Consider the following 20,870-nt stretch of genomic DNA (forward strand, 5'->3'; position numbering starts at 1 on the left):
TCTCTTATGTGGTCAAATCCAAGAATTTGGGCACCCAATTTTGAAAAGAGTGTATGTCGTCTTGAAAAAGCATCAGCCACTATATTGGTGCTTCCTTTCTTGTATTTGATTACATAAGGAAATTGTTCAAGAAATTCCATCCATTTAGCATGTCTCTTGTTGAGCTTGTGTTGGCCCTTTAAATATTTTAAAGACTCGTGATCACTATGGATGACAAATTCTTTGGACACAAGGTAGTGTTCCCAAGTCTTTAGGGCTCGCACAAGAGCATAGAGCTCTTTGTCATAGGTGGGGTAGTTGAGGGTGGCACCATGGAGTTTTTCACTAAAATAAGCAATGGGGTGTCCACCTTGCAACAAAACCGCACCTATGCCTACCCCCGATGCATCACACTCTATCTCAAAAGGTTTGGAAAAATTTGGGAGAGATAGAATTGGTGCATTGGTGAGTTGAGTCTTTAGCCTTTGGAAGGCTTGCTCATGCTTTTCATTCCAACAAAATGCAACATCTTTTTTAACAAGTTCATTCAAAGGAGAAGCTAGACTAGAAAAATTAGGCACAAACCTTCTATAGAAGCTAGCTAACCCATGAAAACTTCTTACATCACTTACATTTTGTGGAGTTGGCCACTCGCGGATGGCTTTGATTTTCTCGGGATCTACATGCACCCCCTTTTTGTTTACTATGAAGCCTAAGAACACTACACTATCTACACAAAAGGTACACTTATCCCTATTTGCAAAAAGACTATTTTTCCTAAGCACTAGAAGAACTTCCCTAAGGTGACTTAGATGGTCTTCTAGGGTTTTACTATATACTAAGATATCATCAAAATAAACTACTACATATTTACCTATACAATCCCTCAAGGTGTGATTCATAAGCCTCATGAATGTACTTGGGGCATTAGTAAGCCCAAAGGGCATCACCAACCACTCATATAATCCAAATTTGGTCTTAAAAGCGGTTTTCCACTCATCACCCTCCTTGATTCGAATTTGGTGATATCCACTTTTAAGGTCAATTTTGGAGAATAGAGTTGACCCATGCAATTCATCAAGCATATCGTCAAGCCTTGGGATTGGATGCCTATACTTGATGGTGATGTTGTTGATTGCTCGACAATCACAACACATGCGCCATTTTCCATCCTTTTTGGGCACCAACAAGACAGGTACAACACAAGGGCTTAGGCTCTTTTGAACCCAACCCTTCTCCAACAAGTCTTGAACTTGTGATTCTATCTCCTTTGTTTCCTCGGGGTTGGTTCTATAAGCAGGCCTATTTGGTAGGCTTGCCCCCGGAATGAAGTCAATTTGATGTTCTATCCCCCTAAGGGGAGGAAGCCCAATGGGCCCCTCATTGGAGAATAGATCTTCAAATTCACTTAAAAGGTTTTCTATTTGAGGAGGTAAATTCATAAGTTCATTACTTGTGGCAGTGCATGTAAGTGCTCCTTTACAAAAGATAAGGCTTGGTTGTTCAACAAGAAGCAAATTTTCAAAAACGTTTTCAAGAGGCTTTTCTTGTTGACCAACCTTGTGGGAAGGAACACTCTTCTCCCACGCCTTCCTATCCCTAAGGATTTTCTCTTTCTCTAGCGTTTTTTTTTTTTTTTTTGTTTTCCTCATCCCTCTTTTGCTTCATTTGTATTTGGTCTTTTACCACTTGAGAATGTGGTAAAGGACTAAGTACAAACTTTTTATACTTGTGGGTGAAGGAAATTTCGTTAGTGAGACCATCATGCAAGGTTTTCTTATCAAATTGCCATGGCCTTCCTAATAAAATATGACAAGCTTCCATAGGCACTGCATCACATAAAACCTTATCTTTGTAGTTCCCTATGGAAAACTTGATTTCCACTTGCTTGTCTACATGTAGTTCCCCATTTTCATTAAGCCATTGAAGTTTATAAGGTTTTGGGTGAGGAACTACTTGTAGCTTAAGCTTCTCCACCATCCTAGCACTACAACAATTGCAACTAGATCCACTATCCACAATGAGAGAGCATATGTTTTCTAAAACATTGCATCTTGTATGAAATATGTTCTCTCTTTGTGTTTCAATGGATGTGCTAGGGTGATTGTTGAGGGTTCTCCTAATCATAAGCAATTCTCCCTCTAGTGGAGCTACCCTCTCATCCTCTCCCCCCTCCTCTCTCTCACTAGGCTCATCCTCGCCACTAATGTACTTGTCTACACCCTTAAGAAACAAAGTCCTTTGGTTTGGACATTGTGCTTGCACATGCCCTCTACCATAGCTCTTGAAACACTTGACATCTCTAGCTCGGATGGGTGGGGTGGAGGTTTCTTTGGTAAAAGGTTTGGTAGGTTCTTTTGGTTTTTCTTTTGATGTACTACCCTCCCTTCTAAACTCTTTCTTGGGATAAAAGTTAGAATAAGGGCTCACCTTTTGACTTGATGTTTTGCGTAAAATTTGTTGCTCAACTTTAATGCAAAGTTGAACCAAATCATTCAAGTCTTGGTAAGGTAAGAGCTCCACTCTATCTCTTATCTCAAGTGATATGCCACTAAGGAACCTAGCTATTGTGGTATCCTCCTCTTCTCTAATGGAGGCTCTCATCATGTAGAGCTCCATTTTTTGTCTATACTCTTCCACACTCATGTTTTTTTGTTGGAGTCTTTGGAGCTTGTCCATCAACTCCCTATGGTAGTAGGAAGGTATGTGTCGGCGTCTTAGGGCTCCCCTAAGGTCATTCCAATATGTAATGGGAGGTTCCCTATGAAGACGCCTTTCTCTTTCGAGAGAGGTCCACCAATACATGGCGTTCCCTTGGAAGCTAAGGGCGGCTAAGGGTACTTTACGTTCCTCACTTACCCTATGGCAAGCAAAGAGTTGTTCTGCCTTCATCTCCCAATCTAGATAGATTTCTACATTTTCCTTTCCATGAAAATGAGGTAGGTCTACTCTAGTTTCCCTTGGCACCTCTTGCTCCCTTTGCCTATTCCTTCTAGGGGGTGGTTGGTAGTAGTCATTAATTCTAAGGCTTCCCTCCCCTAGAGACTCATTACTCCTAGATGCATGAGTATGAGTTTTTTTTTATTTTTGTGATTTTTGGGATTTCTCCTCTTGGGCTTTAGCCAATTCATTGATTTTATTCTCATTCTCCAATTGTCTAAAGGAAATCATTTGTACAGCTTGAGAAACTTCTTTTAAAAGAGATTTTATAGATTTGACTTCACTTTCAATAGACTTTGGAGAGTGAGGAGTAGAAGACATGGCTAAAGTTTTTGTGTATATAAGTGTTTTACCTTGAGGAAATTTAGGAAAGTCAAAGAAGGTAGTTTTCCAGGTAAGGGAGGTGAGTCACAAAGGACTACTTAAGTACCAAGCCTTTGCCTTAGCCAAAAACTATCCCTCAATGTCTCCACACAAAACTTCCTCTTAGTAAACTACTTAGAACACAATTAAGTTGAGAAATAAAAACTTTTTTTTTTCAATGCAAGAAAACAATGTATGCTAACTAATTTAACAAAGCTAGTCGGTTTAACAGAAAATAAGCATGCAAAGCGTCACTACTAAGCAAAAGAAAAGGCAATTACAAACAATTAACAATTGCTAATTAAGAATTCTATACTAGTCGGCCCTAGGTGAGACTTCTTGGACACTTTGAGCCCTTGAAGACACACTCACCGTCTAAAACGTAATTAAGAGGTAATTAACACAAATTAAGTTGTAAGGAAATTAAGAAAAACTCCCTTTGTTGATCCTCTTTTTGCTAAGTGCACTTTCTTGTTGTCTTTGCTTGTTGATCCTCCAAGTGTTTGTAGTGTTTTTCAAGAATGCTTGTTTCGGCCTTGGCTTTGTTTCCCCTTAGAATGAAGGTTTTAATTCTCCAATTCCAGCACCTATCAAAAGACTAGACCTTACCCAAGTCAAGTTTCCATTCAATTAAGCACCAAAAGAGAAATAAATTCCAGCACCAAATTAGAGGTCAAAGAACAAAAGCAAGAAACAATTTTAATTGAATAAAACAGTACCACCAAAATGAGTTAGATTATGACAACTAGAAAGAGGTCCAAGAAATATTAAGCAAGCAAATAAAAGGTACCAAAATAAAGGTAGGCACACGAAAGAATCCTAAGAATGGCACTAGAATTAGATGACCAAATAAAAAAATAGCACCACTGGAAAATGTTGTGGGCCAGAAACGTGTTTTTTTCCCAATTTATGCTGAGCTGTGTTTTTAAGATATGATTCTGAAATTTGATATGCAAGATATTCAAGATCTTAGCTAAATTCTGGCTTTGGAATCACTCAAAACGCATGCACCAATTTGTTTTAATAAATTTTGCAATTTTGGTGTTCAGTTACGCCAGCTGTAGCGCCTCAGATTTGCACACTGATTTTAAATGATTTATCATTTTTTTTCTGTTGATTCTTTTGGACTAATTCTTTTTTTGTCCTTTCTATAACACTTTAAACTTGCATATTCCAGAGAATCAAAATTTTCCTATGAGTGAAAATATTTTTCTGGATCAAAACAGCCAGCACAGAAAATTTGAAACAGGGGATTCTGGAAACTGGAAACAAAAACAGCAAGATACCAAAATTTAAACACAATGGAAATTTGTGAAATAGAATTGTGTAGGATCTAAACACAATATGAACTCAAACTAAAATTAAAAAGGCACCAAAAGATCAAAGAACAGCAGATTCAAAGCAATTAAAGATACCCAAAATCAAGAAACAATCAAGCCAAATAAAAGGACTACTAAGAATTGTTGACATTGTGGATGAACATGACTTGACAAAACATATAAGATTCAGAAATTAAAGACTCAAAAGCATAATATGAACCAAATAAGAAAGCAATAAAGACTCAAAAGCCTAAAAGAAAATAGCAACTCAAAGGTGTATGGAATCCTATCACAAATTGCACAAGAACTTGTTCAAGATCAATTGAATAAAAGTGCTTCGGTTGGATCTTCCACAAAGCACACCAAAACAAAATTAAAATGCAAAAAACAGCAAGACAATTATGGAAAAGATAAACAACATGAAATAAAAGAAGAACTAGAAATGAAAAGACCAAAAGCAACTCATCTTGAAGAACCCAAGCTCATGATACCAAATGATGGCATTTCATGAAGGTCTTCTTGAATCATGTAAGAAAAAGTGGTGCGGAAGCTATGAAGGTGTGTGAGCAAGATCCTCCTAAGAGTGGTGTTGATCTTGAAGGTGCATGAAAGGTATGATTATAGGGAGGTTCGGCCAGCCCAAGGAGATGTGAAGGAAATGAAGTTTAGAGACTAGAATTCTAGAAGAAGCAAAGCTTGGCACAAAATGGCAGCATAACTTTACTCACAATAAACTTGCAAATACAAGGTGTAGGCCTTCCTATTTATAAGCTAAATGGCCGTAAGTTTTAAGCTAATGTCTAATGAAATGAAAGCCAAATTAAATGCAATTCACAAAGCACATGTGCCATGTGCTCATGACCGGCCAAACCTAGAGAGTTTCTAGAATGTTTCACTCAAATATGCTTTCTACACTACTCTAATTACTAAGCACCCCTAATGTGCCTTTATGCAACATGTACAAAGCTTTCTCTCTTCCATCCGTGGCTTCATTCAATTGGGCTTGAATATGCTTAGCCATTGACCTTGTGATAGGTCCTAGACGGTCTAGGTCTCCTCCTAGACGCTCCATGGGTAGCCTTTCCTCTTCACGTCCTAGACGCTCCATCCTTCTAGCTAGTCGCTCATCATGGTCTAGACGCTCTTCATGGTCTAGTGTTGGGCTTTGGCTTTCATGGCTAGATGTGCTTGGCCCTCCTCCATCAGGTGGGGCGAAGACGCATGACGTCACACAGCAAGCGAAAGGCTTGAAGGGACGCCCACGTATTTGGGTGCACTTGGGTGGGTGCCACGTTGAGCGCCCGATGGACGCCCATTGTGAACTCGTCGAAAGGGAGGGACACATGAAGATCTTAAAAAAAAGAAAGTATACATGTAAAACAAGGGAGGACCGGCATCAGCCCGGTCCATACACACCCTCTCGGTCGGACCACAAGGCAAGATTCTAAAGTAATCTGGATCCCTAGAATCGTCGGAGTCCTCGCCCGCTTTCAACACCGGGTACTTGGCCAAAAACTTGGCCACAGACTTCTCGGTATCATAAGAGGACGAGAACTCAACAACACTAGGATCCACCCAACTAGAATTCTGCGAGTGGGACGGCCATCGGGGGTGATCCCGGCCGGTCGCCAACGCTGACGGGGGGAGAGTCCGGCCGGGCGACCACGGTGGTAAGGGGAGAATCCGATCGGTCAACAGCGTTAACCGGGTCGTCCCCCCTAACCACCTCTACCATGGGTGGCACCTCGGCCACCCCAATCGATAAAGAATCGGTGGCAGATGAAGAGGTTGATGAAGAAGAGGTTGACGAAGAAGTTGTCAAAGAGGAAGAAAGCCCGAGGGCACGAGAGGGGCGACCGAGAGAGGGGGAAGAATGGCCGGACGAAGAAGACGTTGGCCGAGACACGGTTGACATCACTAACCTTTGTAAAAAGGAAGGGGAAGGCGAAGGCAAAGCTTTGTAAAGAGGCCGAACGGTCACTCGGTTCTCAGAGCAGTGGACGAAGGAAGGCTCGGCTACCAGACAAACTCACTCAGAAAATGCAAGGTTTCGACACTGTTGGAGACCCCTATTTATAAGGCCCATAGGCCTCGAAATTCGAAACGACGAATCAATCTCAACCGTTAGATCTCTTAGATCCAACGGTTCACAACACTTCCCGCCCAAAAAACCCCTCATTAATGCCAATCATGTCACGTCGCCTAGGGTCACGTCACGCCGCCTAGGTCACGTCACACCTCGAGAAATGGAATGGCCGCACGATCAAGGGAGACCGACCAACACACATCAATAAAGACTCATCGGACACATCTAACACATCTGCCCTTGAGCCTGGGGGGCAAGTGTACCGGTATGGGCGAGGCCGAGGTCCACCTGGCTGCCTGAGGCCGAGTCCACATGACCGAGACGAGGGGAACTTGGCTGAAACATTAGAAGACTTGGCCGAAAAGCCGAGAGGCCGAGACCTTAGAAGACTTGGCCGAAAGGCCGAGAGGCCGAGACCTTAGAAGACTTGGTCGAAAGGCCGAGAGGCCGAGACCTTAGAAGACTTGGCCGAGACCTTATAAGACTCGACCAAGACCAGTGGAATTTGGCCGATGGCCGACCCACACCATGGGAACTTGGCCGACGACCGACCCCTACTACAGCTAACGCTCAAACCAAGATCAGTGAAGTTAATCCATCATCAAGAATTAGGTAATGCAACCCTAAGCGTTATCCACCTCGATAAGCGGGCCCAACAAGGTAGGCCCATTAGAATAATATAAATAACACGCATTCCAAGAAGTAAGGTATGTCATTTATTACTGTTCACCTACCTGAGAGCTGACCACCCGCTTTACTAACTTGAGCGTCGGAGTGCCTTCGTAGGTACCCCCACCATCCGGTGATTCGCCCGACGACCGAGTGCCGAGTACCGAAGGATAAGCAAGAAGACGAGAAGAATCACAGCTCATCACCTAGTCACCTGCCCGACCGAAAGAAGGAGAAGAAGACTTCAATAGTTCTCTAGGTCCCATCTCCCTAGCAGGAACAAATTGTATTGGATCTATTATTTTCTCCGATTGAAGTAATATTTTTTTGCATTTTAGTGGTCAAATATGACTCAAATTCATATGAAGTTTGTATGTTTGTTTACTTTAAAGAAATTAGTGGTGAAAATATAATTTTATTATTTATCAATGATAAAATTTTAGAAGTAGGCATATGAAAATGTAAGTTTGGATGAATAAAATTAATTCAATTTATCTTCAAGCCAGTAGATTTTGTTGCAATAAAGTACACGTTTTTTTTATCGTTTAAATGTAAATATTTACAGGGTAGTGATATGTTAGACATTTTCTCTCAATACACTCCCAGTTAACACTAAGTAATTTTCCAAAGTTTACATCACATTTACCTAACTATCTTTTTTTATCGTATCAGCCTCACTTCATATATTTATCACAAGGACAGTTTCCATTGGAAGTTTTTAAAAAATAGTCTCAAATAAACTTTTTTCATATTTACAAAATTATATGAGACCGTACTTGAGCCAAATATTTCTAACATTAGATTCGTTAGATTTTTTTTACCTAAAACTAAATTTTTCATTTATGAACAAAATTATTTCCATTGAAGAACACAATAAAAAAAATTAAATGATTACTTAACTATTGCTTTAATCAAAATTATAGATTTATTTGTTTATTTTTTAAAATAAGAATATTAATAACATTTTAAAGATTTTATATATAATTTTTTGTTTCATCATAATTATAAAAAAAAACATTTTTTTTTCTTTTAAAAGATAGATCAACTTAGTTTTTTCAGAAGCTACTCAATGAAATTTCTAAAAAACTTCCACCTTCACAGGTGTCAATATTATAGCTTTCCATCGCATAAAAAGGAAGATAGTTTAATACACGAAATATTTATTTATTTACATTACTTACAGCGTTAAGATTAAAATTTATAAAGTTTCATTACATTTTAATATATCCCATTTCATTCTATCTCTTTTAATACATTAAGACAGGCTAAGGAATATCACATCATTACCAGTGTATCATATATTCTAACCCAACCCATCCATGCCACATGTATATGTGAGGACTAACGAGTGTTTTGTAACATTTTATTCCATAATTGCATTCTTGGCACTAGCACCTGTAATAAGTCAGCAGAGACATTCTTTAGATTCCTTCACTGATACCATTTTTACAAGAAGAAATGAAGAGACTCTGCATTTTGGATACTCTTCTTCTTGGTACTAACCAATGGGTCAATGACCTTCCTCCAAGCCTTGTAGTCAATGGCAGCTCCAGTATCAGGCAACAAGAATCCATTGACATAGAAAAAAGGCGTTCCATACACCCCTCTCGAAGCAGCATACTGCATTTTCAAAGAAACTTAAACATGAGATATGTGTTTGATTGAATGGGAGCTATGTTAACGTTATTCTTTTCAGGTCTTAAAAAAAAAGAAGATATGAAAATATTAGTTTTGAATGCCCAATTTTAAATCCAAATATCAACTAATAAGTGGAAGGTGAGCAAAACTAAAATCAAATGTATTTGATTGAAAGGTGAGCTATATTTATGCGTTTTTTCAAGTCTTAAACCAAAGAATCAAGATATGGAAAATATTAGTTTTGAACTCAAATTTTCAAATCCAAATATCTTCTAATAAGTGGAAAATCTGAACGAAACCTAAAAGATCAAAGAGTTTGTCTCACCTTAAAAGAAACTCTGGTCTGATAATCAGTATTTGTGTCATTGAAGGCATTCTTTATAGCATTATAATAAGAGCTCCCAAGTACTTGTGTTGCAGACTTCACTACCTCCTCCACAATAGAAGCCCTAGACAAGTTCCGTGTGTGAGCCCCATAGAATTTCTCCTGTTAAAGAAGGATATGCATCAGTTTTGGTGAATAAAAAACTTGAAGAACTTCTCTAGAAATATTGCATCCGAGATGCAACTACACTTAATGTCTTAAGCATAGCACGTAACATACAAAACACAGAGCCATCAACGTAAACAATTTCAAGCCAGATAACTATGATTTTGCAAGTAGACTTTTTCATGTTGCTTAAACAGTTATGACATATATTGTCACGTGTTACTAATTCAACAATTAACTCTCCTTGTGCGAATCCACCAGAATCTCTCCATGAATCAGATGATAAATATGTAAGGCTATATTTGAGAATTAAAACAGAACAAGCAGAAAGAGAAGGAAAATTCAATACAAGAAAACAATTTTCCATCGTACTGATTGGATAAAATAAAAACACTGGAGTAAAAATTTTCTACCGTCTGGGAACAATCCATTTTGAATAGATAAAGAAATATAAATGCCACTTATAGTGCAGTATATGATCAAAGAGATTTGAGTCTAGCGAGAGGACTATATAATGTTATGTGCTAAGGTTGAATCTAAAACAGATATGCAGTTCGAAAAGATTCTCTTATGAGGAAACAAAAAATTACAAAGGGTGGAAAGAATAAAGTCGGAAAGTTCACTAAACCTTGAAAAGGCCCTAGCAAATCAAAATCACTAGGAAAATGGAAAACACCTTTCTCAACCAATCCCAATTCACAATAGCCAAAGCTATAAGCAAATATGATAAAATCTTCAACCAACGCATGCATCGGACACAAATTGATTTTGAAGCTGTGAATACAAACCTGGTGCTTGAAGAACCACTCCAGCAAGGGAAAAGTTGCAGATGCGTTCAAATTGCTGACGATGTGCAAAGCACGAGACGTAACAAAAGCATTGTCGTGGTAACTGTGTTTCGAAAATATAAAAAACCAAAATTCTAAATCAGTATTCAACACACAAGGAATGATAATTTAGGTGAGCCACAAATAATGTTAAATCACACTCTCTTTTTTTCTTTAATCTTTGCTGAATTTGAACCCAATTCATAACAAAATCTAAAGACGAGAAGCCACCAGAGTTTCTGAGTGATTAGGCAATTGCAGAAAAGTGAATAAAAAATAAAAAAGGGCATAAGAAAGTGTTGGGAGTGACTTACGGTAGAGGTAAAAGGTGAAGAAGAAGTGAAACCCGAGAACCGTAGTGATGAAGAGCCTGTTTGAGTGAGGGCCATGAATCCCTGCTGTCTGGGCACACTGGATCATAAAACGCTTCGATCAAAACTGTATCCAATAAACCCAACGACCCTTCTCTGTAAGCGAAGCCATCAAATCTTGAAGGCGGTATGTAATCGGCACCAGCACTCAACAGAATAACCAAAACCTGAAAACCAACCAATTGCAGTATTGTCGTCCGCGTCATCTTCGCTCTCACTCTTCGCGAGTCAATGAACCAACCAACAAAACCAAACCCTGTTGTTAAGTGTACTGTTCCACACCCAAGTAAATGCTCAAGTACAAGGATAAGATTCCGTTATTTCTCCTGTTATTTGTATTAAATTTTATTAACTATTCTTTCTAAAATGGGTTTTAGAATTTAAGAAAAATTAAGTTATTTGTTTCAGTATAAAATTAATTTAATTAAAAAATAGTTTTACAATGTACACCTTAAAAATTAAACTCCAACTCAATCCAAAAATCTAAAAGTTAAAACTAGTTAAATTTTTTAAGGTGTACCATTTAAAATTTTTAAATTGTTTTTTAATTAAATTAATTTTACACTAAAACAAACACCTTAATCTGTTTAAATTATTCAAAATATTATAATTATTTTAACCATTGACTAATTACTTCATCATCAAAAATAAAATAAAAAATATTTCCTAAAATAATGAAATAAAATAAAAAGTATACAAAACTAAAAAACAACTTAAGTACGACTTCAAATATTTTGTTCATGCAAATTCTTTTCCTGTTTTACGACTTTATTGTTACATCTTGTAGTTATTTACACTTTCTTTGTAATTAAATCGTTTTTGACATTACATTTTGTATATTAGCTTTTTTCTGGACAAAGAAATCGTGAATTCCAAACACGATTTTCCTTATAAAGTCTCATACAACATACACACAATTATTATCTACGAAAATAAATAAAAAAATTTACCCATTTTAAAAATTTCATCTACAAATTACACCAATTTAAGAAAAATCTTCTAAAATGTCATTCTAACGAAGAATGATATATATATATATATATATATATATATATATATATATATATAATAATTGAATAATCTAAAGTCTGACATTAATTAAAGTAAAGATATTTTAGGATAAATTTTACTCCTCTAAATACAATACTTTATGATCTGTGGTCCAATTATACTCCAATATGAGTATGACATTTAATGTGAACCAGGTACATTGAATCTGGCCTCATTATGGTTTCCAAGAAAAAAAATTAAAATAATACTTTAACACCTCTAAAAAAAATCAGACCAAGGTTAACAGTGTTGTTTGGTAGCAGGGCTGTGACAGCAATAATAAAACGAGGTTTGGAGATGGGTGATTGAATTAAAGTGAAGGAGTGACAGAAAGTAGAGGAAACCACAATTGGAATTGGTCAAGGTACTAGGCCTTTCTCGTGTGTCTACACGTATTTAATATTTAGGCTTTCTTTACATACACATCGGAGATGAATAAAAAAGAAAAAAATGAATATTATTTTTTAATTGATTTGATTGAGGTAATAATATTTTTATATATACTAATATATTTAAAAAGTAATATGTAAAATATTTTTTTTTAAATAATTTAATTTAAATAATAATTTTTAAAATATAATTAAAGTTAATATAATTTTAAATTAAGATTATTTTTTTACAAAATTTTAATAAATAAAAATATATTAAAATAAATTCATTTTCAAAATCAAAATTTAGATGAATTAATTTATTATTTTAATATTTTAGTTTAATTATATTTTTTATTATAATATAAACATAACTATTAATAATATATTAAATTAATTAGTTCATTTATTATTTTAATATTTTTATTTTAGTTACATTTTTATAATATATAATATATATTAATAAAAATGATAACATTTATAATTTATATAACTTAAAACCTCACAACCAATTATATATTTTATATAATTGATTATATTATAAATATTAATGCTTACTCGATTCTATATAAAATGTATATTAATAAAAAATATAATTTATAATTGATTATATTGTGAATATTAATATTTACTACACGATGCGAGAAATACTTTTCTTCGTAAATCCACGAAAAAAGTTTTTAATTTATTATTACATATATTTTTGTATTTTCTCATTTTATTTTTCATATTTTTGCATTAAATCTTGAAAGTTAATGTGTAGAAGTGTGTCTAGTTAATGTGTAAAAGTGTGTGTGTGAAATTTCAATTACATTTATTTCTCTTAAATTAATTGTTTAAGAACTTTGAATAACCAACACATTTGATTAAAATGAGTAATTAAATATTTTTATATCCCATCATGTATTCATACGAATATTTTTACATCTTCAAATTACACTTAATAGTTGTGATTACTTACGAAAGGGGTTAGGTTGGCCTTCTTTCAAATCAACCTGATAAGGGATCTTGACCTTGATGGATAGAATTTGTACCGGTAGGCACGGGACAAACACACGTGACCGACCGACCGAATACATAATAAATGTGAGGGCATTTATGTGACAAGCTAAGGTGGTTAAGATAGACCTCCGAAAAATAACGAATACGCGTTTAAAGAAGATATGTTCCCCGGGTATTCCGGAGCACGACTGACAAGACCTATCCATAACCACCCTGAGCCCAAGGGATAAAAAGCCCATTAGGCAATCCTATAAATACTGTGCTCAAGCCAGAGAAATGTACGTTTTCATTCACTTACTAAATCACACTTAGAATCTCATACTTACTTGAGCGTCAGAGTGCCTTCGCAGGTACCCTCCCCCGCCCGACCGAAGGAGAAGAAGATCGACACGTCAGCAATTATACTACGTCAACCGACCGTGCCTGGGCCCCATCTCTCCACTCAGGTACAATTGGCGCCCACCGTGGGACCGAGGCAAGATTTCAATTTTTAAAGCTATAATGGTTGCAACAAGGAACAACGACGCTATGGCAGAACAGATGACTATGATTCAAACCCTCCAAACTCAGATGGAGGAACTGCGGCAAAAGGGGATTGAAGACCGTCGTCAACACGAAGAGGATAGACGTCGTCAAGAGGAAGAAATCGCTTTATTGAGAGAGCAGAATGCACAACTCCAGCGACTGGTTGATAATCCCGAACGAGAAGGCCAATCCCATATGGCCGACCGAACCACCTCTCGCATACCTACACCGGCCGCACCAATCCTGCTTCCAGAACTGAAATAGTCGAAAGAAAGTTAAGTAAAAGGGGTCATCCTTTTACAGACGAAATCATCACCACACCACTTCCTGACAAGTGGAGAGGCCTCGCCATTAAACTCTATGACGACTCGACCGACCCAGACGAGCATTTAAATGTTTACAAGACGCAAATGACTTTGTATACCACAGATAACAATGTGTGGTGTAAAGTATTCCCCACGTCGCTTCAGGGAGAACCTCTTACTTGGTTTACAGAGCTGCCTCCGAATTCCATTGACGACTTCGACGTCTTAGCCGCAAAATTCTCTACTCAATATGCCACCAGCCGACCGCATCACATGTCCTTCATGTCCCTCCTAGCGGTACAACAAGAGAAAGGTGAATCTCTCAGAACCTTTTTAGATAGATTCAACAAGGCATGTATGAATATCCGAGGGCTCAAACAGGAAGTCGCATTACACCATTTGGTTTCGGCCATCCGACCGAGCCGTTTTACCGAAAGTCTCATCAAAAAGCCACCTCAAGACATGGAAGATCTTCGAACTCGAGCAACCAAATTCATGCAAATCGAGGAACACATTGACTATCACCAACGGTTCAAAGCCGTCGGATCCGGAGTCCTCAAAGATCAAACCCCGAGCAAAGAAAGAGAAGTCGAGACCGAACGGACCGTCCGAACCACCCCAAGGTCCGACCGGAACAGAGGAGGCCGAATCCCCAGGTTTAACAGTTACACCCCTTTAACTGTTCCGAGGGGACGAGCCCTAGATGAAGCACTACAAACGGATTTAATTCCGACACTAAAACAATATCAAACACCACCGAATGCAGATACTGTTAAGCATTGTCAATACCATCGAAATTTCGGCCACACGACCGAAGGATGTCAAGCGTTGAAGGACAAAATCGAAGAGCTCATCCAGGCTGGCCATTTGCGGCAGTTCGTCAAGAAGATAAGGAATTCAAGATCCCCACCACGAAGTACCGATCGTCCATCCCGTGGTGACGACCGGTCATACCGTAATAATTACAAACGTCGAACTGACCATAGCCAGGCTTCGCGGAAACACAGTGAAAGCCCCGTCCGACGTACACACGCCCGTAGCACAAGTCCCGACCGAACGCCCGCCCTCGACAACGAGTCCGCGAAGTCATCAATATGATTGCTGGACCCGTTACCTTGGGCGAACCAAACCACGAAGCAAATTACATAGCCGGAGGCTTTGCCGGTGGCAGGTGCTCAAATTCCGCCCGAAAGAAACATCTCCGGGACATTCAGTCCGCTCATGCTACTACGAGAAGGCGCCCACACATACCTCCGATCACTTTCACTGACGACGACTTCACAGCCATAGATCCAGCCCAGGACGACCCTATGGTAATCACTGTGGAAATTGACAAGTTCGCAATTGCCAAGACTTTGGTAGACCAGGGTAGCTCGGTCGATATATTATACTGGGAAATCTTCAAGAAAATGCGCATCCCAGAAGCAGACATTCAACCCTATAACGAACAAATTGTAGGGTTCTCAAGTGAACGGGTCGACACTAAGCGGTATATAGACTTGTATACAACCTTTGGTGAGGAAGACGGTCTCCATAAAACAATAAACGTACGATATCTTTTGGTTAACGCCCAGACTTCCTACAACATCCTGCTCGGCCGACCGTCCATCAACAGATTAAAAGCCATTGTTTCCACCCCACACTTAGCCATGAAATTCCCTTCGGCAAATGACGACATTGCAACAATCCATGTCGATCAAAAAATCGCTAGAGAATGCTATGTTGCGAGTTTGAAAAGTGAGCCAACTCGGCGACTCTACACGACCAATCCGGACGACCGACTCCCGCAAAAACGAGGACGATCCCCAACTCGGCATTCCGGACGACGCATGTCCCGTCGTCAGATGATAGCCCTTGTTGATCTCGACCCTCGTATGGACGATCCCCGCATGGAAGCAGGAGAAGACTTGCATCCATTCCCACTTCGCGATGATCGCCACGCTACACATATTGGCACCTCACTAAAGCCGGACGACCGAATGGCCATCGGCACAACGCTTGCTAAAAATGCCGACTTGTTCGCATGGACAGCTGCTGACATGCCTGGCGTAGACGCGAAGGTCATTACCCACCAACTATCATTATATAAAGAAGCTAGATCAATAGCTCAGAAGAAAAGAAATTTAGGGGACGAAAGACACCAAGCCGCACGTGCCGAAGCTGATAAGTTATTACAAGCCGGATTCATTCGAAAAGCCCATTATACTACATGGCTAGCCAATGTAGTTATGGTAAAGAAAGCAAATGGAAAATGGCAAATGTGCGTTGAGTACACGGACCTCAATAAGGCATGCCCAAAAGACTCTTATCATCTGCCTACCATCGATCGTCTCGTTGATGGGGCGGCCGGACATCACATCCTCAGCTTCCTTGATGCCTATTCAGGTTATAATCAAATCCAAATGCACCCGACCGACCGAAAGAAGACGGTCTTTATGACTGATTCCGATAATTTCTATTATGAAGTTATGCCCTTCGGACTCAAGAACGCCGGGGCCACTTATCAAAGACTAATGGATCACGTGTTCCACGACATGATCGGTCGGAATGTTGAAGTCTATGTCGATGACATTGTTGTCAAGTCCAACTCATGTAAGCAACATGTTGCTGACCTAAAAGAAGTTTTTCAAGCTCTCCGCCAGCACCAGATGCGACTCAATCCTAACAAGTGTGCGTTTGGCGTCGAGGGAGGAAAGTTCTTAGGTTTCATGCTTACCCATAGAGGCATAGAAGCTAACCCTGAGAAATGTAAAGCTATTTCCGAAATGAGAAGCCCCAATTCCATTAAAGAAATTCAAAGACTCATCGGTCGGCTCACCACCTTATCCAGATTTGTTCCTAAACTTGCAGAACGAACGAGACCCATCGTCCAATTATTGAAAAAAGCATCTCGCTTTGAGTGGTCGGCCGAATGTGAGGAAATCTTCCTCCAATTGAAAACCTTTCTATCCTCCCCACCGGTCATCCAGAAACCGGACGCCCGAGAGCCGATTATAGTCCACCTCGTCGTTTCAAACGAAGCCGTTAGTTCAGTCTTGGTACAAGAAATCAATTGTGAGGAACGTCCAGTTTATTTCGTTAGTCGCGCCCTCCATGGCGCCGAGATCCGATACCAAATGATCGAAAAGGTGGCTATGGCTCTCATCATTACTGCCCGACGAATGCGTATGTATTTTCAAAATCATCGTATTATTGTTCGGACAAATTACCCTATTGTAAAGATTCTCACTAAACCCGATTTAGCAGGACGAATGATCGGATGGACGATCGAACTATCCGAATTCCATATTCAGTACCAACCACGAGGAGCCATCAAGTCGCAAGCTCTTGCTGATTTCGCAGTCGAACTCACTCCTTCCTCGGCCGGGACTGAACACTCATCGTGGATTTTATACGTGGACAGCTCCTCCAACAAGAGGTCGTGTGGCGCTGGAGTCGTTCTGGAAGGACCCGGCGAGATTGTTATCGAGCAAGCCCTAAAATTCGACTTCAAAACTTCAAACAATCAGGCCGAATATGAAGCCATTTTAGCCGGTCTACGCCTCGCTCAAGAATTGGAAATCACTAAGTTAATTTGTAAAAGTGATTTCAGGCTAGTCATCGGTCAGCTTAATGACGAATATGAAGTCCGAGAACGCTTTCTGCAGCGATACTATCACTTAGTCAAACAGTTGATGAGCACATTTTCGGAAATTTCCATGCAACACGTTCGATGCGATCACAATACTCGCGCGGACGCCTTGTCCCGGCTGGCAACCACGAAGTGTAAGGGAATACATCGGTCGGTCATCCATGTTACGCTTGTACGCCCAAGCATCGACCTACAGGAATGCCTAACGACTGACGCGGAATCTACTTGGATTAGCCCAATTAAGCAATATTTACTCGATGGTACATGTAGTCCTCTAGGTGAAAAAACCATGAAGCTGCAGGCCACCCGTTTCGGCTCAATCGGCGACGATCTTTATCGCCGAGGTTATACCCGGCCACTCCTTAAATGTTTGACACCCGATCAAGCCTCCTATGTCGTCCGGGAATTGCACGAAGGTATTTGTGGTACTCACTCAGGCGCACGAACAATGGCCGCCAAAGTAGTCCGAGCCGGATACTATTGGCCGACCGTCCAAGGCGACTGTACCGATTTTGTCCAGAAATGCCTTAAATGTCAAGAGTTTGGTATTTTGTCCCATCAAAAACCTGAGGAACTTCATTTTATGCTATCACCCTGGTCGTTCATCCAATGGGGTATGGACATCATTGGCCCTTTCGCTCCCGGTAAAGGCCAATGTAAATTCTTACTGGTCGGCATTGATTACTTTACCAAGTGGATTGAAGCCGAGCCTCTGACTGCGATCACCGCTCGCAATGTCCAAAATTTCGTATGGAAGAATATTGTTTGCCGCTTCGGCCTTCCACAGATCATCATCACCGATAACGGTCGGCAATTCACCGACCGGACGTTAGCTGAATTTTACACGAAGCTCCACATCAAACACATCGCCAGTTCAGTCGAACATCCGCAAACAAACGGACAAGCAGAAGCTGCAAACAAGGTCATCCTGAACGAATTGAAGAAACGTCTCGGCCCAGCAAAGGGTAACTGGACTGAAGAACTCTTAGAAGTCTTATGGGCATATCGTTGTACCCCTCAGATGACTACACAAGAAACGCCGTACAGCCTAACGTATGGCATTGAAGCCATGATCCCCGTTGAAATTGGAGAACCTTCTCTCCGCCGACAAACCCTTGATCTTGATATGAACAAGGAAAGCCTCTCGGTCGGCCTCGATCTCATCAACGAACTTCGGGACAAGTGTAGAATTAGAGAAGAAGCATGCAAAATCCGGGCTGCCAGACGATACAATTCCAAGGTCAAACCGAGACTGTTCCACAAAGGTGACTTAGTATGGCGAATGCGAAGTGGCGCCCGGAAGGAAGGAGGCAAGTTCTCTAGCAATTGGGAAGGACCATTCCGCATAACAGATACGGTAGCTGGTGGAGCCTATTACTTAGAACATTTGTCTGGGAAGGACATACCGAGAACGTGGAATGCCACGCATATCAAATTTTATTACAGTTGAAATTAATGAAAGTGTACTCTTTCCTCGCTCGGTCGGTTTTTCCCTAAGGAGGGTTTACGACCGAGAAGGTTTTAACGAGGCACTATAAATTAAAATCCAAGTCTCCTATTCCTTTTATTACTCTCAATCTATGCCTCGTTCGACATTCACATTATTACTAACGTAATCAGAATCATTTATGCCTCGTTCGGCATTCACATTATTACTAACGTAATCAGAATCATCCATGCCTCGTTCGGCATTCGCATTATTACGTAATCAGAATTATCCATGCCTCGTTCGGCATTCGCATTATTACGTAATCAGAATCATCCATGCCTCGTTCGGCATTCGCATTATTACTAACGTAATCAGAATTATCCATGTCTCGTTCGGCATTTGACTTATCAAATTATTACTAACGTAATCAGAATCATCCATGCCTCGTTCGGCATACGCATTATTACTAACGTAACCAGAATTATCCATGCCTCGTTCGGCATCCGAAATATCAAATTATTACTAACGCAATCAGAATTATTACTAACGCACTCAGAATTATATTACTCTTGTGATCGGAACAACCTACGCCTCGTCCGGCATCCAAATTAATAAAATCTACTTGCATCAACCAAACAAGGTTCAAAAACTAATACCCGATCGATCACCAACAATACCAATTCGGTCGGTCAGCAAACAAGCAATACATATTCAAAATAAAATCATATTGTACGATGCCCACATGCCGGGTCCAACAATTTTCTACGGAACATTATTCATTAATTCTTCAAATGAGGCGTCCGGCTGTGGCCTAGGAGTCTCTGCCTCAGCCTCCTCATTCATATTGTCACCAGAGTTGGTCGGCACCAGCTTTCCATCCACCACTATTTTTTCTATGCCGTACCGGTCATCCTCCAGTGGTGCACCATGCAGACAAGCCACTTGTTGGATGCCCAACCGGAAATACTCTTCGCTAATGCGAAGCATGAAGTCGTGACACTTGGCCACTTCCGCTTTTAGAGCCTCCTCCCGGTCGGCCCCCTCCTTCAGTTGCGCCTCGAGGTTCTTCGTCAGTTCCTCTTGCACTTTTGCGGCCGCCTGCTTCTCCTCCAACTGGACCTTCAACTTTTCTGCCCTTTCGGTCGACACCTTTGTGGCTTGAGTGGCCTCGGTCACATCTTTCTTCAATCGGGGAATGGTAACGGTCGTCACTCTCTCGAGCTCCTCGACCACCGTCCGGCTCGCCATGAGCGCCCGGCTTTGTAACTCCAACGTTTCCACCATCAATTTAGTTGTAGGGATGGTGGCAAAAATTTCATTCTCCTCCGCGGTCAGCTCCGCTTGTAGATGGGCCGCTATGTCCATGCCGACCGCCAACAGTGTTGGCTCAGAGGTCGTTCGTGAAGGCCCAGCTCGGCCCTCTTCTTTGCAGCAGCTGAGGCCCCCGCAGCAGGCACCGTTGTAGACGGAACGGCCGCCAACGCCCCAGTCGTGTCGACAGAGGCCGACTGGCGATCCCTACTCTGACGCAACTTGTTCATGTATTCATGCAAAGAGGCGTCCGCCCGACTCATAATTTCTGCAAAACACACAGGAATTAAACACTATTAATGAAGTTATTCAATCAAACCAAATTTGCAATCACATACCAATAAAATCCGCCCAGGGATCGGACGACGCATATAACGAAATTATCTCCCTCGTGGGTAACTTGTGAGGGAGTTGGTCAAACACCACCATAACGGCCTTATCCAAAGCTGACAGGGCTGTACGGGAACTAATGTTAAGCACAGTCGGATTCTGGGTCCAATGGAACGGAAACTTGGTAACATCAGCATTATAAAAATACTCTCGGCCGTCCAGCTCCACAAATATCTT

At 40.3% G+C, this 20,870-nt stretch overlaps 2 protein-coding genes across 2 annotated transcripts; one reads left to right on the forward strand and one right to left on the reverse strand.

Moving 5' to 3' along the window:
• Positions 1 to 8,499: 8,499 nt before the first annotated feature.
• Positions 8,500 to 11,019, reverse strand: LOC137822994 (uncharacterized). Its single transcript, XM_068628059.1, has 4 exons — positions 10,626 to 11,019; positions 10,273 to 10,375; positions 9,320 to 9,481; positions 8,500 to 8,976 (listed from the first exon to the last, which is right to left on the reverse strand). Exons 1-4 carry the CDS (start codon positions 10,886 to 10,888, stop codon positions 8,803 to 8,805), a joined length of 702 nt encoding a protein of 233 aa, XP_068484160.1. The 5' UTR covers positions 10,889 to 11,019; the 3' UTR covers positions 8,500 to 8,802.
• Positions 11,020 to 14,037: 3,018 nt separating this feature from the next.
• On the forward strand, positions 14,038 to 15,030 carry LOC137822109 (uncharacterized). The gene has a single exon (XM_068627011.1). It carries the CDS (start codon positions 14,038 to 14,040, stop codon positions 15,028 to 15,030), a length of 993 nt encoding a protein of 330 aa, XP_068483112.1.
• The last annotated feature ends 5,840 nt before the right edge of the window (positions 15,031 to 20,870 follow it).

This window comes from Phaseolus vulgaris, chromosome 9, assembly GCF_000499845.2.
Source record: "Phaseolus vulgaris cultivar G19833 chromosome 9, P. vulgaris v2.0, whole genome shotgun sequence".
In the NCBI taxonomy this organism is placed as follows: domain Eukaryota; kingdom Viridiplantae; phylum Streptophyta; class Magnoliopsida; order Fabales; family Fabaceae; genus Phaseolus; species Phaseolus vulgaris.